This window comes from Akebia trifoliata, chromosome 14, assembly GCF_017979445.1.
Source record: "Akebia trifoliata isolate Shusen 1 chromosome 14, ASM1797944v1, whole genome shotgun sequence".
Classification (NCBI taxonomy): domain Eukaryota; kingdom Viridiplantae; phylum Streptophyta; class Magnoliopsida; order Ranunculales; family Lardizabalaceae; genus Akebia; species Akebia trifoliata.
The window spans coordinates 6,838,031-6,856,849 of NC_141388.1; the positions used below are offsets into that span (position 1 = coordinate 6,838,031).

General features: G+C 34.7%; 2 protein-coding genes across 3 annotated transcripts; one reads left to right on the forward strand and one right to left on the reverse strand.

Moving 5' to 3' along the window:
• The first annotated feature begins 1,167 nt into the window (after positions 1-1,167).
• On the forward strand, positions 1,168-6,091 carry LOC147385888 (uncharacterized). 2 transcript variants are annotated; one of them, XM_086422267.1, is made up of 9 exons: positions 1,168-1,497; positions 2,618-2,822; positions 2,920-3,058; positions 3,635-3,723; positions 3,834-3,876; positions 4,144-4,200; positions 4,327-4,420; positions 5,573-5,673; positions 5,766-6,091. In XM_086422267.1, exons 2-9 carry the CDS (start codon positions 2,680-2,682, stop codon positions 5,913-5,915), a joined length of 816 nt encoding a protein of 271 aa, XP_086278393.1. In that variant the 5' UTR covers positions 1,168-1,497; positions 2,618-2,679; the 3' UTR covers positions 5,916-6,091. The 2 variants fall into 2 exon arrangements, with proteins under 2 accessions (XP_086278393.1, XP_086278392.1); XM_086422266.1 differs by having other exon boundaries at positions 1,169-1,497; positions 5,561-5,673.
• Positions 6,092-8,874: 2,783 nt separating this feature from the next.
• On the reverse strand, positions 8,875-18,009 carry LOC147385889 (protein BTR1-like). The gene is made up of 8 exons (XM_086423197.1): positions 17,657-18,009; positions 14,985-15,223; positions 14,781-14,888; positions 13,655-13,819; positions 9,640-9,735; positions 9,474-9,535; positions 9,305-9,388; positions 8,875-9,173 (listed from the first exon to the last, which is right to left on the reverse strand). The coding sequence occupies exons 1-8, from the start codon at positions 17,736-17,738 to the stop codon at positions 9,164-9,166; spliced, it is 846 nt and encodes a 281-aa protein (XP_086279323.1). The 5' UTR covers positions 17,739-18,009; the 3' UTR covers positions 8,875-9,163.
• Positions 18,010-18,819: the final 810 nt, after the last annotated feature.

Sequence of the window (18,819 nt, forward strand, 5' to 3'; positions counted from 1 at the left end):
AAAATCAAATAAAAAAGAAGAAAGAGAAAATTTCTATTGTCACACCAACTTCTGCCAATGCCCACTCAAAATGTTAGTAAAATTTGGGGTGGCAATAGAATCTCTAAAAAAAAAAATCAAGGATGTTTTTACTAGAGGTTAAAGATAGGGGCATTTGAATCAATTTATTAGTCTCTTTGTGGTGACGTAGGTCAAGAGGTATGCCGTCAATTTGAAAATACAAAGTATCTAAATAGTGATTAAAGTGGGAAGGGTCTATCTAAATTAATCCCTTTTAAGGAAACTTTTTGTTCCGAAATGTTGTAATTATTCATGCTGAACGATCAATTTAGACTCACCCCCTTTAAGTTTTGCTAAATACTTGAGACACTCCTCGTATTTTCAGACTTACCCTTTTTGACCATTGTCTTCTCTAAGAGGGTGATCTGAAATGACCTAAACACCCTAGTCTATAACATCCAGCCAAAAATCTTTAAATTTTGTCCTACTAACTCAATGCCATCATACTCTTCAATTCCAAGGTAATTTTATTTCTAACCTATTTTACCTACTCAATCTACCCTCTTTAATTGCATCTTAATTATTTCTTGTGAAGGATTGAAGATGATGGTATTTAAATTATTTCTTGCTAGTCTTTCAGAGAAGACAATCATCGATGAATAAGTCAAATATTCACTAAAGCAGGCCTTTGCATAGTGACAAAAATCTGTGATTTTTTTTAAAAATGATGATTAAATCACGATTTTGATAATTATCAATTAAATCACGATAGTTATAAAAAAAGTCACAAATAATAATGATTTAATCTTGATTTTTTTTAAATAAGTATTTTTTACCTTTTAATCAGTCAAATGTTTTCCCAACTTTATCCATTTTTTATGAAGTTTTTTCTTTCCCAATTATTCCCCCTTCACTATGGGCCAGCAGTGAAGGAGACGTATTTAAAAATTACCAAAAAAAAATGGTTTTATCTGTTACAGTCAAGGCGATGTGTTTAGAAAATAAAGAATCTTTATCCACTATGACTAAAATGCATGTTTTCGTGGTTAAAAAATTGCACTTTAATAATTAAGCTTAATGGGTATTTTCGTCACGTAAAAATAAATATTACTGAAGCTGTAAAAAACAGCTTTGGCAATAACATCTCCCTACTTATTCACTTAAATTACAGGAGGAGAAGAGAGAGAGAGAGAGAGACGGGACACAATTCTCTCGTTGAGTTTTAGTTACGATTTGATTCTCCTTCCCTTTTAATCCCGAAAACGCAAATGTGAATTATATTTTCTTCTTCTCTCTCTTAGGGTTTCAATCTCTCTGTCTTTGTTCTGTATTTCAATGGCGAAGAACAAGAGCAAGAGAGAGGCAAATCAAAAAAGCTACAAATTTTCATACCAAAGTGTTGCCAGCAACCCAGAAGCCATGGCCCCAAACCTCGCACCGATTTCTCACTCTTCTTCTCTAAATCTTCTTATTCTTCCCTTCTTCATCGTCATCGAGGTTTGTCTCCTCTCTGTATCTCTATCTCTATATCTATCCTTCCTACTGTTTCTTCAATTTGATTTGGGTTTCAAGTTTCAACACTTTAATTGGCGATAGTTTAGCTTTTGATTTTGTTGATTGTTTCATTGATTTCTGTTAAAAAATTTATTCTTAGGATGTATAAAGATGGATCAAATAAGAAATTTCCCTCTTTTTCATGATTTCCAATGAGATGAGAATGATGTTATAGAGTTTCGAGAGAATGAGAATTTAATTCATGAAAATAAAGAATGGCAAAAAAAAAAAAAAGGAGGAAAAAGTTTGAGTTTTGCAAAGAATTATTAGGAGGAAATGCTGCGTTGACTGAGTAAAAAAACATGAATTATTCAGAATTCATGAGCCATGGAAGCAGATCACAAAAAAAAAAAAAAAAAATTAAGAAAAAAATCAGACACAAAGAATACTAGAAGAGTTGTTGGGGTCCAAATGTCCTCAAGTTCGGTTTAGGTGCAAAACTAAATTAAGTTTGTTTAACCACTATGGGTTTGATTTTGGAGTGTTGGTATAGTCATGATTTTGGTTTCATAGCATTTAATATTATATATAATGGGCATTCACTGTTGGGGAATTCGATTCCCAAAAAGAATGATTGAAAATTTCAGGAGAGATTTGGTGACACTTAGTCATCATTAAAGATTGAATCAGTTAAACATTCTTCCATAATGTCCACAAAGAAAAAAATTAGACCCTTTTTTTTTTTAAGAGAAAGCATTGTAACTTATTTGTTGTTGCTTCATTTCACTTGTATACATAGAATGGTTTAAGTTCATTTTCTTGGAACTCTTCTGTTGTTTCTGTTTTATTTATTTAGAAAATAATATCACATTAGTTTTGTATGTTCCGAGCTACATTTTCTGTTATCATTGGAGTGAGTTGATTGGGCATTTCCAGTGTGTTTTTGAGATTATAATGCTGTATTGAAATTGAACGCATCTAAATATGGTGCTGTAAGTGTTGGATTCTCTTTTCCTTTGCTGCTATTTCCCATTTGTTACTTTGTTCAATATTTTATTCAACAAACTAACACCCCCCCCCCCCCCCAAAAAAAAAAAAAAAAAAAAAAAACCCCTTAATGCAGTAGGTACCGTGTTGGATTTCTCAAACTGTAAAGATGGTCTGTCCAGTATCACAACAGCTCGCATGGTGCCCAAGTTCCCTCTGGTTCAATGCAGTAGGTCCCAGAATGGTGGACAGGAAAGGATCTTCCCAAATCCCGTAGGAGTACCAGTTACTGCAATTGAATTGGTCTCGCAAAATATACTTCCGAACAACTGTGATAATCGGTCTGTCTATTGCTTATTAGGAATTGTTTAGCTATTGGGCTGGTCAAAAGAGTAGAACTTTAAATAAAGCATGACTAATGTTGTTTATCTGGTGCAGGAATAGTGATAGTGCCGGGCCATTGGTTTGTACTCCCAACAAGTCTACCTCACAAAATACTGAAAGTAGAGATGTTTGGATAACTCCAGGAAGCATTGTATGGGCTAAAAATGCTTGCCAAATGTGGTGGCCAGCAAAGGTAGGTTACAGTCGCACTTCATTGTTTGCAATTGAGAGATGTTGTTTTGTGTATTCTTTTCTGACATGGGAAAATATTCTCATTCATGAAGTATATAGAACTCTGACTGATCAAAAAGAAATTACATGGTGAACTCTGGATTCTTGATGTGCATGTATGATGCATACATGTGGCATGTAGGTTCATCAATCTAGATCACCCAATTCTCAAATCACCTTTTTGGATGCGTCCTAAGTTTTTAGACTATACCATCTGATCATCATCATCCACAAAGCATTATCCCAAAGGGGAAAAGCGCATGGTTAGGACATTTAGGATCATCCATGCAACGTAAATTTTGAGTTTGATCAATCCAGGGTCGGTATAAAATTTGGACAGTAGTGATTGATAACAATTTGTGCTTCTGTGAAATGTCGGCATCGAGAGTGGGGCATTCTCTATTCTTCAGAAATGGAGTACTTTGTCCTTCTAATAGTAGACATTATCAAGGGTTTATAGTCTTTTTTTTTTTTTTTTTTTGATAAACGGGTTTATAGTATTCATCGTTAAACTTGTTGCTCTTCTGGATTTCTCAAGATCATGGAAGGAAGATCCACTCAGGTTTCTACAAGTGATCAAGATGTTGATGCCCATGTACTTGTGCAATATTATGGGAACCATGAATGGTAAGTTTCCCATAGCTGTGTGATATAGTTATCTTCCTTATTGTCTTCAGAAGTAAAACTGCCTCGAACTTAGTTGGATAAGCTGAAATTGTAAATGTCTTACTTTTCAGTGCTTGGGTTGATCCAGTGGCAGATCTTTCACAGTTTGATGATGTGAGTATAGACAGTTTCAGACTTTCAGACTTCTCTCATGGTTGTATAAACCTATATACTAGAGTCATTTGATCATTGCAAGTAACGATGCTGATACTATGTGTCACAGAAACAGATACATTATGCAGTTATATAAGTTTACAAATTATATGAAACTTATATGATCTTTAACCTACGTCGTTCAATCCTACTTGCCCAATCTGTAGCCACTAGTATTCATTCCAACTCTTTACCTGATAGTTGGGAATTTTTCTTTCTGCTGTTCAGTACTTCGAAGAAAGGAGTTGCAATCCTATGGAAGTGTTCCAAGATGCTTTGAAACAAGTATAGCATGCCTCTTATCTTGATTGCACAATTTTCTCGTTGATCTTTCTTCATCTTTTTTTTTTTTGTCTCTTTCGTTGTTTCTTAAGATGATGTATTATTTATGTTTTTTGGGTTACGTTGCAGGCCTTAAATAGAAAGGAGCAATTAAGTTCCTGCAGACAGTTGGATAGAAGCCCTGATGAGCTGAAGGGCTCAAATCAACATGAGCAGTCATCTCGTATGTTCTTTGACTATCCTTGTTTTGTTTTACAGTTTTTAGTCATTGTAATGTAAAAAAGGCAAAAGGCCTGGGTTCCCAGAGAAGTGATATATGAAGCTTGGTTTGCAAAGAAAGCATTTCTAGAAGTAAGAAAATCATGTCGACACATTGGAAAAGAGTAATTTTGGTCCAAGTCTTAGTGCTCTGTAATCAAATCCACAAATAAAAATAAAAAAAGGAAAAACAGTGTGTGTGTGTGTGGTGGGGAGGGAAGCAAACAAAATTATTCTATATGGTTTTCATGCATTTAGGAAGTGTAATTTTGTGTCTTAGAGCTAGAATACTTGTTGGAAAAAGTTCAGCCATGATTATAACCATGTATATACTCTAGACCTTTTTTTGGACAATTCGGGATATTTATTCTGCCTTCCAAAAAAGAATTTGATGTGTCAGATGTTTGTGATCATTTTATTTGAATGATTTTTATTTATTTTTTCACGAGATCTCCTTGTGGTCAGACTCATCATTTGATGGGTTCCACTATTCAATATCCTATTAAATGAATTAACATCCCATTCATGAAGTGTATCTAGAGTTAATAAGATCAAACCTTAGATTTCCACTGGGGAAGTGAGAACATAAGGTGATTAAGATAGAAATAAGGACAAAACGTACAAATATGAGTTCGTGTCTGGTAGTTGTCATTGAGTTGCCTTCGTGGAGGAATCCTTAACAAAAAAAAAAGGCTAAAATTCAAGTGGTCGTTTCATCAATAATCAGCAACTAATTATGAGATTAAGTCTTATAATAACTGGATTGTGGTAAAAAATCAGGCATTTCTGTTTGCTCCTAAAAGTTCTCCCATTTTTGTAATCCCAAAGTAAGAATATCTTAAGCTTCTCCTCAAGTCTAAAGCCTAAATTTTATCCATCTAAAACAATGGTATGTATAACTACTAAATATAATAATTATCATTTGCTAGTTAGTTCTAGCTGCAGAATTATTTTTCTTGCCCGTTAGGCATCATAATGCATAATAATAATAATAAGGAATTAAGGATTGTTCTTCACTCTAATAAGAACATCCAATTTGCAAAGCAACCACATCACCTCAGCCTACTTTTCAGATCTAACTTTTGCCTTCTAAATTGCACTCTAGTTGCTCTATCAGATAAGTGGATTGAATCAAGTTCAAGTAGAACGGGGGATGATCACCAAGACAGAGATGGAGGGAGGGGTAAAAGGAAACGGAAGCCAAAAGTTCATTTTGATGTGAGTTTTGCTGTCATCATATATCTATCTGGGTTCTTTTGAATACGTAGTAATATATTTATGCATGTCTCCATATTCTTCTTCTTTTGTAGGAAGTGACTTTTCCAATAAAATCAATGAAGAAGGTGCGACGGTTCAAAATAATGCGGTACCTTGGCCTAACTGCTCCAATTGGATCTCCTTTTTCTCTCACTTCTCGTGTAAGAACACCTAACAAGTCATCTCGAGTTCTTGATATCTAATTTCCTTGTCCTTTTGTCATATTAAAATTATTATGGTTCTCGTTATATTTGTGAGGAGATTATAGGATATGTCTCTTGTTCTTTTCCTTTGTTTTTTAGGTGTGAAATGTATATCCCTTGGTCAGCAGTAAAGAAGAAATTGCATGTTAATAAGAAGTCCTCTCTTTGTTTGTCTATACTTTCTATGTTAGTAGCAATGTTTTATAATCCAATGTATGTTTCAGTTGACTTGAAGATGGAAATATTTCATGGGAATAATTTAAGAATATAACATAGTAAATACCCAGTAGTAGTTTAGGAATTAAGAATCTAACATCTAAAGGAATTGGATAAGTAAGACTCGTACATTTGAATGTTCATTATTACGTGATATATAAACACGCAAGGAAGGAAGGAAAAAAAAAATCTACAATTTACTTACAGAAAGAAAAGTAATTGTTTTTATGATCTGAAGAAGGCATAACTACATGAATTTGAGGACATATAATAGGCCAATTTTGTATTTAACAGTTAAAACCCACTTTTAATAGTTGTTCCATTTTATCAATTTTCAACATACATTATTCATAATTTGGATATGAATGGTATATTAAGATTAATATTGATTTTGATTCGTAAATTAATGTATATTTCTTTTAAAAATTAAAAAATGGGATGAATAGTTCATGCTCTTGGTATATTTCATGGAAATGTTGTTAGAAAAGATGAGTGATGTAGCATTTGAAGTGTATGCGTAAAGATATAATAAAACGACAAGTGTGACATTTGGCCTATGCTTAGCTTTATAATTGAACTTTTAGTGCTACTTCTAACTCGAGTCTGAAGATTTTGTTTCCAAAAAACTCCTTTTCCGTATCTTAGGAAGAATGTTTCCATGCACCCAAACAGGTGTCACTCTCGTTTACCCTAGATGCCATTCACATGCTATTTTTTACATTTTTTTTATTTATTACTTAATGAAGAAAATAATGTTTCATTTCAATTATTCCGAATCCATTAACAGGTCTAAAAGTAACTTTAAAAAAAAAATTTTTTTTTTTTTAATGTAGATTTGCGTCAACTATGCTAGGGTGAAATTTTTAAAAGATAAAAAACATTAGTTTATTTTTTTATATTTTTTTAAACTATCTTAAGACTTAATGCATTTATAAATTTATGTAAAGGTATTTTTATAATTATTTAGTGTGAATTTCGATTGATAATGCTTGCCTCTCTATGATACAGAGCTGCTATTGGCACTAACTTTTTTTTTTTTGGTTTTGAGTATCCCCACCTTTCCAGTGAGACTAATCCCACGGTCACATGCACCACCCCCTTGAAAAGTCTTACGTGCACCTGAACTTAGTACAAAGGTTTGACTCAAATTATAATCTCAACCTTACAAAACATTATAACACTAGTTCATAGTTGTTTGCAATTATGATTAGGCACATATAATAGAAATCTAGTCAAATAAAATAAGAGATTTTATTGGCACCCCAACTTTTACTTATTCTCAACCAATCACTTATTTTCTTTATTTTTAATTGGTGTAATAAGTAAAAGTTAGGGTGCCAATAACAGTTCTCTTATAATAACAATATTGCATTTTTGGGGTTATAAATAGTGTGGACTTAGAGACAGAATTGGTTTTGATTAAGGTTGTCAATGAGTACCATATACTCAAGACCATTTAGTCGGTTTTGGGTGTACCAATATGGACCAATTATTTTTGGGTTCGATTATGGGTAACTATCTTAAGGATCTAATAAGAATCAAGTCTTCTTCATATACCCGACGGGTATCTAATGGGTACCTGATTAATAAATTTATAATATTATAATAAAATCAGTAATCTAATTAAATGTTTACAAAGAGATATCTTGAAGTAAACGTAATTAAAGTAAAATTAAAATATAAATAAAATGTGATCTTTAATTTTTACCTCTTTACATTTGCACCCATTCATTTTTCATACTTTTATACAATTTCAACAAATAAATGATTCATACTATAATTTTCTACTATTTTATTCTCAAAATTTTGATTTGCTTGAATAATTTAATATTGATCTTAACTGTTGCATTTATAAATAATTATCTATTTTACTGTATATTTATTTATTTTTCTCATTCAAAAAAACATAATTTATTTTAGTGGGTACACGATGGGTATCGAGTATCTGTCGGGTTGGTTTTTATTCTAAAGATCTCATACCCAGAACTGAAGTCGATAACAACCAGAACCGAGCTTTTTATTTAAGTTTTGGTTCTGGGTATTTGTCCCTTTGTTTTTATGGTTAATACCTTAAAAGTTTTTTATTTTTTTTTTTTTTCCCTAGAGTTTGTCAACAAATTGCCACGTTAAATGAACTTAAAATTTTTGTGGAACTATATTCCACGTGCCATTGTGTGAATGGATCAATAGCTCCTCCACATGGGAAAACTATAAAATGCGGTAGTCTACTAACCATTTCATATGAACTTTATAGTAGAGCAGAACCTCTGGTCAGACACCACCAACCTTCTCAGTCAAATCTTTTCTTACCATAGCAGCCTTATATGGCTTCAGCCAGATCTCCATCTTACCAACATAGATTAGTGACTTTGGCTCAACATTTTCCATCATTGATTTTTTAATCACAGCCACAACACCTTGATTAAAAATATTATTGCATCCAATGGCTAGAATTTGCTAATTGGAGGAACAAGACCCAATCAGGACCCATGTTTTGGGACAACGAGATGGCAAAAAAATAAAATCAAAATCAAACTAACCAAGAAACCATCCAAAATGGGAGTGAATGAGGAAATTTCTTGTGACCACAGCTTAATTCAGCATATCAAATCAATATTATCCAAATTGCATAATAGGCAATTAGATTCCGAGCATAAGATGTAAATAATAATGGATGCATATTAGATGCAAAGCAAAGCATCCTAAATAATGGGACAACATCAAGCCACCAATGAAGCCTGCCTCAAGTAATCGCCCCTGCACAATAATATTATAAATATCCGATAAACTATTCAAAAATTTAGAAGCTCAAATTGTATACAACAGGGACAATGCTAGCAACAGTTACATTGGTCAAGAAAAAAAAAAAAAAAAGCAGTCACAACAGCCTCTTCTAACTAGTCTGTCGTCCATTGGAACTTCGGCAATCCTTTTCACCCTCTGCCTTAAGAGAGAAAATTGCATGAGAAGATCTCTAAATTAGAGATCCAATGCATCATTTTTCTTGTTTGCCACACACGCCATGGGGCACTTCAGATTTCCCTGATTTATATGGTACGGAGAAGGCAAAGATAAGCGAAGCCCAAAAGACAATGTGGGTCCATAAAGAAATTAGTAACAGAACGAATAAAAATGATGAAAATCTAGAAAGTCATGAAGGAAGCATCAATCACCTCTCGGAAGCTGAAGCAACCTTTTGCATAATCATAGACTCCGCAGCACGTATTGCTGCATGCGACCCTGTGATTGTTACTTTCCTGCCAAACAAGAAGAATTAGGCATGTTTTCTTATGTAGACAGCGCATCAGAAGATTAGAGCTCATTAAGGAGCCTTTCCCATACCTGTCAGATGTACCAGACATGAAATCACCTCGGTCTGATATTTTTATCCTGGCACCACTAACCTGCAGAACAAAGGACCATAAGATCTTTATCACGGAATAAACCCCTCCTGTTTGGTGCTTCATGGAGTGATGAAGCTAAATTTGACAACTTTGTTGATGCAAACCTGACTAATCTCCATTAAATTCCTTCCACCACGACCGACAACAACTCCAATGTGCTCATCAGCAACACCAATTATAACCGAGTTGCTTCGATCTTCCTGAGATCCAGTATAAGAGCTTGTTAACCACTGATGAATAGAGTATGCATGATTTGACCAAACATGATGAGAACTGAAAGCATTGGCCTAGGCATAGCATGCAAATTAAATAGAACATATAGATTATTTTCAACCTTTAACGTTTTGGAGCCCTAATTATAAAATTTTGGGAGACCAGATAGGTTAACATCCGTCTTCCACTATTTTTAGAAGGAATGGTGTGCTAACACAGAAATACTTGCGATAGTGCTAGGCTGATAAGGAAAATTTTAAGACTAAACCTTACAGAATCTCCACCACATGCCACAGCCTGTGCTATGGATCACTGCTAAAGTCCATATGATGGGAAGGTGAACTGCCAGCTAAGGTCTACATTGCATACATGCACCATCTGTACAGTCGTAAAAGTATTTGACAGGGTAAGATTTTTTGTTGTTGTTGTTGTTGTGGGGTGGAGGGGTGTTGTACAAGGCGTCCAAGATAAACCAGGTAATGGCACCCCTAACCAACATGACAAAGGCACAACTGTACAGGTTATCAAAGAGAGAGAAGGCGTAACGTCATAGCAGTATTATAGGTTGTTGTGCCAGAGCATGTGCTAACACAATTTGACACATACCAGTGCTAACAGAATATGTTATATAACAGCCAGGGGTTTTGTGGACCTTTCTCATCTCGTAGAATCTATATAAAGGGTCTTGAGAACCTGCAACCTGCTATGAGAGTAGGGAGGGACCCAGTCATTTCTCAAGAACAATAGCTAAGGGGCTTAATGCTACCACTTGGATCTGAAACCTACATGCTGATGCTCACGAATTTAATAGCCATACTAGTAATATGGAGATCTCTCAAAAAGTATTTAGTGCTCATTTCGGTCAACTCTAAATCAAACAAATAAGTCAACCCAAACAGCCTGAACAAAAAGACTCTTATTGCAGCTATTCGTTATGCATGCCCATGCCATCTCGGAGGACTCTCCTTTTTATCTTTTGTCAGAGCTGTAGACACCCTAAAATTGTCCTAGTCCAATCCCAAGAGCATCCCGAAAACTTGCAAGAGAGGAATTAACCCCCAGAATCCAAGAAAACTCAGGAACCAGGGTAATCCGAGAACAGACCAAAAATAGGGAGGCCCAAATTAAACTAGGGTATGGACCAGGTTTAGTTTCGCCTGGTCCATCCCCTTGGAAAGGACCAATGCAAATTTGCACAGGTCCTTGCCCTGGGGAAGTACCAGTTCGTTTTTCTGTTAGATTTTTTGGGATCTTTCTCCCACATGTGCTCAAGGTTTTGTTAAGGTGTTTTTGCAACTTAACCCGCCTCAATCATCTGATCACCTTCTTGGTTTTGAGGTAATTAAGGTAAATGGCCTCTTTACCTATCCATTAACTCTCTCATTTAAGCTTCCACCAAGGTTTTCTTGTAAATATTTGGATTCTCAAGGATTGAGACCCGTGTACTCCCAAGGCTTTTCTAGAAATATCTTAGGGGTAATTTACTACCTGAACCCCAAATTATCCAAGTCTAATAGGGTGGTAAATGACTACTAAGACCCCCATTGGTGGATAATTTCATGCCATTCCTCAAAGTCCTTAATGAAATTGATCAAGTTCAAAGGTTGTTCCACTCCTACCCTTCAAAGAATTCTCTAGAGCTTTAAAGGGAAAATTACTCTCCCAACCTCAAGTTGTTAAGACACATGGGAGAGTTACTTGACCCCTATGACCCCCTAAGTTTGGATAATTGCATGCCATTGTCAAGGTATTTCAATGAAATTATCTTATTTCTCAAGGCTTTGGACAACTTTCTCCCTCAAAGAATTCTTTAGAGATCTTGAGGGAAATTTACAATCTTAAACTTTGACAATCATGATGACAATCAAAGCCTCTTTGATTAAGGGTAACCAAGGTCCAACCACCTCTAAGAGCTTTTGTAATTATTTTGAACTAATTATCTTTGGACCATTACAACCCCAATGGTCTTGAAAAGCCTATAAATAAAGGGGGGTTCTCAAGGCTTGAGCATCCATCTCTTTTTTAGCTCCCAAATTATGTCCAACTTTCTTCTCAAGAGCTTTCAAACCCCCAAAACTCTGCCCAAATCACTTCTCAAGCCTAGGAGACCTTCATACCACTTCAAGACTTGAAAAATAACATTGAAGACTCAAGGACAAGAAGACAAGGGTATCCCCTTCTCCTGCTTCTACCCTCCTCACTCTATTTTGAGTTTTTGCATTAGAACCTTAATATTTCAAGCCCCCATCCAATCTATGTAGTTAGGTCAACCTTGCTTGGAATTAAACCACCATGTGAGACCCAGGTGAAAAGATGGATGAGCACCTCTAGGAAAAATTTAGAACCCAATCTCATGTAGATCATCCTAGGATCATTCTAATGTAACTCAAGTACACATCATGGCAAAAGTTTCATTATACAGTAGATCCTCCCTTGAGGTGATCCTCACCATTTTAAGTCCATAATAAGCTCCATTGGAGCATTTGCATATATCATGTCGTTAAAAGCATTTCAACATCTTCATCATGTAATTAGAAGCACTTCCATATCATTTTCCATGTAATTTAAGTATACACATAAGGGTAATATATGGTTGGAGAGTACACCCTATTTTAAGGTGATCCTCAAGATGACAAGTCCCCAATAAGCTTCATAGGAGTCGTTTGCATATTCATGTAGTTAAGACACTTGCACCCACCCACTAAGCATCAAAAAAAGACAAGGTGATCAAGAGGATACTCCTTACCCATGGAGAAATTCCTCAAAACCTATTACCAACAAAAATATGTCCAACTTGGGTACATCCATTTAGCATGCATCTTAACCTTCAAGAATGCTAGAGTCAAAGGAGGGCTCTCCTCATGAGAATCTCTTCACAACTCTTGGCAAATACTAAAACCCCAATCATGGGAACAATCTATGCATCCTACACGCTCACACAGTCACTTTAATTTCATACATTTGCATTTAATCCATATTCATGCATCACTAAATCATCATTAATAATCTCGCACAAAAAAGGATTTAGAAAAAGGTCTATCCTAACTTATTGGATCGACCTCCACTATAATCCACAAATTAGTGACCTTTTGATCTCACTTTCTCAAATCCAAAGGTCTTACCAAAAAGACTTGGAATCTTCGCATTTGGCCAAGACTAGGTAACCACCAACTTGGTGGGTAGGATGGGGTGCCTAAGACCTTCCTCATCCTTCAACCGAACCTCCTTACCCATTCTCATTGTTAAGACTAGTTACGAGCCACTTTTTAGACAAAATATGATTTTAAGAAAACTGTTTTTAGGTAACCATTCACACCTCAAATTTTATGAATGGTGGCAACTCCAACTGTCAAAGTAGTGTGAAGGTTTCCAAGTCGGAACTTACATGTCTACAAGAGTCATTCCTAGGTTACCTCTAATGTAATCATTTCAGATTTTATCTTTCCTAAGTCACCGCTCATCTCTCAGCATCCACATGTTTACTATGCTCATTCTATAAACATGTTGTGATACTACAACATTCAGACCCATAGTTGGCCTTATTGATGTATTATAAAACAGCTTAATTGGTTCATGTTCAACATGCATCTAGTTCAATTGGTTAAGTGTTCAAAGTTTTGACCATGAAATCACAGGTTCAATCCCAGCTTACCCAAAAAGAGAGGGGGAAGGAGTGAGGAGTTTCACATACGGGTAACAAATAAACTACATAAAAAGAGTATAAATCTAATATAGAGAACAATGAACACAAGAGTTAAATGTTCAAAAACAATAATAGGAAGCAAACACTGAAGGCAGTATTTGTGAAACACATCATCATAGAACGAGGGAGTTAAAGTGGCAATTTGGTGAAGGGGCTACAGTCACATCATGTAAAGATACAAGGAAATAAACAATGGAACGAACCTTGTTATTCTGAAATTTTCCTCCAGCACCATTTGGTCCATAGTTTACTGTGTTGTACGCTACTGTTCCAAAAGAAGGAACCACATATCCATATGGTAAACCGTGAAAACCGGAAAAGTTAACACCTAAGATTTCAAATTGAAGAAAAGTACAAAGCATCAATTTTCACTTTATACTTCCCACATGATAGAATATCTAGAACCAGAAGAAACACAGTATATTATAATGTGTGCTCTTTTTCCATGATATTTGGAGATAAGAACGTCGAATAGCTAACAAGATATCCCATAAACTTCTTCCTAAGCAGTGGGCATTAAATTGATATTCAATTTTTCCCAACCAAATGATATATTGTGACTGAGAAACGCTCTTCCTCACTTCCACTCAATGTCCCAACGAGAAGGTGTTGGACAAATAGCCAAGGTGAAAACCCCTATCAAAATTTTGACCTACAACCTCATCATCACCACGAAACTCCATTAGTTAAAACAAGGATCCATGAACTTCTTAAATTTATCGATATTTTCTCATCTGTGCAACTTTTTAAATTGATAAACCGAAAGAAAAATGTTCATTGCCTTTGTTTTCTTTTTCCTTGGAACCAATGAATCTTCAACTGTACAAAAATATCTGAATATTCCTCATGTCTGTCTACAGTCTAATCTGAATCTCAATAGAACATGAAATAAAATAAATACAATTTAAAGGATGAGTTACATTGAAATAGAATTCACAGACGTATGTGTCATGCAATAATATGCAGAAAAAAGTCATAATGCAAATATTTGCTCAAATTCCCTGGCATATAGTAGTCACTCCCATATTAAGTTAAAAGATATCATGTGTAGAAGCCTAGCCCATTTGACAACTTCAAAAGAATATAAACAGTGATTTCTATATGAACATGTCAACCAAATTTAAGCAAACATTGAGAGATGCAGCAACACGACAACTAAAAATGTTTTAAGATTATCTTTTTGGCTATGCAAAAAATGCCTTGATACTTAAGGGATAAGAAAATTCAAATTGGAATTCGCTTTCCTTGTTATCAAATTTGAAAACCTTGTAAATAGTGCCACTACTGAATGTTTTAAAGACAAAGGATGCAATGAACAAGATTTTTTTACTTTATTGTAGCTCCTCCCTTCCCAATTATGCCACCACAAGAACTATTTGGAACAATGAGCCTCACTTTTGAAATAGGATCAACATCGTCACCATCTTCAGCATGAACCTAACCAAATTTAAGGAAAAACAAAATTTCAATTCACATTGTACAAAAATGCATGTTTACAAATAGAAAACAAATGAAAGTTGCACCAAATATTACCTCGCTCAGCAATTTGGACAGAATAAGTTCCATTGCCTTAATTATTTCATTAAATGCTCCCGATATCATGATTATCCTGTCAGATGTTCCAGGAAAAAATTCATGATTGCGTGACAACTGAATCCGTGCTCCAGATTGTGATTGGAATTCAGTAATTGTTGAGCCACCTTTTCCAATGACAGAACCAGCTGCAGCATTTGATACAAGGAACCTAATGTATGTAGGCTTCTCCTTATCATCTAACAAGAGCAAGCATGGCAGAACCAAGTAGTTAGCATAAAACAAATGGGTGGTATTATGTACAAATGCATTTCGTGCATATGTGTGTTGTATGCAACACATATGAAGGAGACAAAAGGAGATTTACAAAAATATCAGGAAGCCAGTTCAAATGCAAAAGAAGTACAACATGAGGCCTGACCACCAAGTTCAATAAAACCCCCTCTAAAAGGATAGTTCCCACGTCTTCAAGAGGCCACCGGGGTGCCTTAAATCTGACCCCATTGGTGCTGGAATTCTGAATTTTATACAGTAGCCAAAGATTTCTTTGAGGACACGGCTCCTCTTATCAGCTGTCTTTTTCCTTGAGTTTTTTTTTTAATTTTTTTAAGAAGTTATTTCAATTAGCAAAAGAGAAAACATGTGATAAATAAACAGTAGGCTTAGACCCATAGCTCGATTGGTTAGATATATTGCAAAGCAACTTTGAGGTCATAGATTCAAGTCTAGTTTATCCATCAAAAAATAGTTGGATAAAGTGCACAGCATCATAACATAATATTGTCTTATCAATCAAAAAACAAAAAACATAATATTGTCTTTGGAAAGCAGCTACACATCTATGGTCATTTCAAAAATGATTGGGTGGTGCAGAGGGGATGCATATTTACAGTGCTAACCAATATAAAAAAAAATGTTATTGTGTTCTCAGTAAAGAAATGATCACTCTTATAGGAGTGATAAACCAAATTAAAAAACATTGATTTAGAACAAACAATGGACATTGAAGAAAATATTTTGTGAATGGGCTACATACGCACCATATATGATCATGAAACAAGCAACAACCGTTCAGGATCAACTGAATGAATCATTTTCCTCCATTAAATTTATCTGAAGATATATCTTCTTTAATTCAATTCTCCCCATATCTTCTCTCAATAACTCAACCCTACGAGTAATCATGTTTGAATTTTATTTCTTTGTGTATATGTTTCCTACATTAGATATCTTTGAGATATTCACCGAAATTTTCTAAATGTGTGATTATCATTTCATTTATGGGCCCAGTTTGTATCTCTAGCATTCCTTGTTTCAAGATTACATGAAACCACATTGCCCAACGCTAAATTTTTTCCTTGCTTTCCAAAGAATAAGCAGCACACATCGCTGCAACCAGTTTACTCCTTCCATTTAGGTAAACCTGAGCAGACCACTTATGCAAAGAAAACAATGTGATTTGAACATTAAAAAAATTGGAAAAAACTTGGGTACTTAAGGGATGTGTACAATCTTCAAAAACTATAAGTTAATAATGAAATCTAACAAGGATATGGTTTTTTTTAAAAATGGAAAATGTAAGTAGTCCCAAACTCAAAAGATTTTTATGTAGTTTCTCCCACGTGGACATTTTGTGATTCAAATCAATATGTTGCTCCATGGGTTTAAAAGGAAAAAAACTAATAGCAGAAAACATTACTAAAGATTAATCCCTTGGATGACATAAGTCAAACAACTTTCAACTTGAGGTTGCTTGAAACATAAGAACTCATCTTTATCACCCATCATGACACTCTGACAATCCAAACCTCGTGATTCAGTAAGTCATCAAATCTAAACAGAGTGAACGCGAAGGACTCACAACTCAAACACATCCACGAATAACATATCAAGAGCCTCATCCATGACCAATAATATTGAACCTGCCCTTATTATTTCTAATTAACTAAACAGATTTCGTCAAACTTTTCCTTCTCTTTGCATCCAACAGTGTTTGTTCTTTTCTCATATGAAACATAATTTTTTTGGTAACCTTACAACTACACCAGATCAGAAGATTTGTGTGCTCTCTGACTCGTAATTCCCCCAAAACAAGCCAAAAAGAAGAATTTTTTATAACAAAATTTCCACTGTTCTATATTGAACCTCCCAGATCTATGAAATTAAACACAAGCATCTCTAAATTTACAAGCAAAGTTACTTGAAACATGGCGTGAATTTTAAATTTTCAACAACACTACCCATTTACCCTAAAAAAATATTGCTTAGAATTCCTCTCCAACGTTATGGAAAAAAAAAATCCAAGTGATATACATTTCTGATCAAAGTTCACAATGTCAATTTCAGAACCTAGCAGCATAGATTCAAAAATTTCAGATAATTCAAGATTAATTAGAAGAAGAAAAAAATGCATGAATTTCACATATGCCAATTGTACGGACAATAGGACCAACAAAATCAATTTCTGATGCAAAGAGGACAAAATGTAGGGTTTCCAGTTAAGGGAAAACAAGGATTAAAACAACAACAACAACAAAAAAAGTAAATTTAAAAAAAAAAAAAAAAAACATTCTCATTACAGAAAAATCCTACTATGATGGGAAAAAATCAGATCAGGGGCCACAGATCTCCATGTCTGAGATGAAATGGACAAGAATAATTAGATGTGTAACCTGAAGACGGAGATTTGACAGGCACGACTCGCTTTGGTGGGACCTCAGGAGATGAAATGTAAGACGACTCGGGCGATTCCATTCTTCTTCTCTTCTTCTGTGTGTTCTTGAGGGGGAGAGAGAGAGAGAGAGAAACTGAGAGATCCGAGTGAGAGAGACTTGTTGGAATGGCTGGCTATTAAGAGAGATGAAGAGATAATGGAGGGAGAGAGGGAGATCAGATGTATGCGATGAACAAGTCCTTAACAAACAGCGGCGTCTGTAAAGGCTTTCTTGTTTTTGCTTCGGCTTTGGCTTGCTTGCTTGCTTACCTCTTTTATCTTTTTTGTTTTGTTTCGTTTCGTTCATTAGGTAATTTTGGGGTACATTGCGTGCGTGACGTTGTTGTTGCAAAGTACCACGTTTCGTGCTCCTTCTATACCTACTCATCGATCCACATATAACCACTAACCTTGATTGGTGATTTTTACATCATAATTAAAAAATATTAAAAGATTATAGAATTTTTTTAGAATCTCTAAGAATGTCCTCTCATCCCAGCTGTAGATTAGATTGGGACTTCAATTTTTCTAAAGAAAATAATATGTGAATTTAACGACTGATTACCAACCAAAATGTCTTAGTCAACTAAGGAATGGGTTGATTGTCAATGGGCTAGTGGGCCCAATATTGACATGTGGCCATTTTACGACCGTCGGATCATTAAATTCAATGAGTATGAGGACATCACCCTTGTCCTTATATGGGGAGTAGTGGTTTTTGTGATTGAATTCATTATGTTAGATATTTACTCATTTATACCACTAAGCCATACACCATATATATTATTGGAAAAAAAAAATGGATTCTTCAACAATTTGACAGAAAGAAAAAATAATTTCTTAAGAAATTAATTTCAATGTTGGATTGCACTCTGAAATTATGTGTAGTGCTGCATCAAGATGGCAATTGGTGTAAAAATATGTCTATCCCAAACACTTGTCAATATAAAATCTTTGGGATAAAATTTTCTTATTGTTGTATTCATAGTATTAAAAAAAACATGTTTAAAACGCGTCTTGTATCTCTGATGATCAACACGATTTTTTTTAAACATAACAAAAAATATTGTTTTTTTTTCCTTTTCATGTTTTTCAATACAATAGAAATAGAAGAAGAAAAAA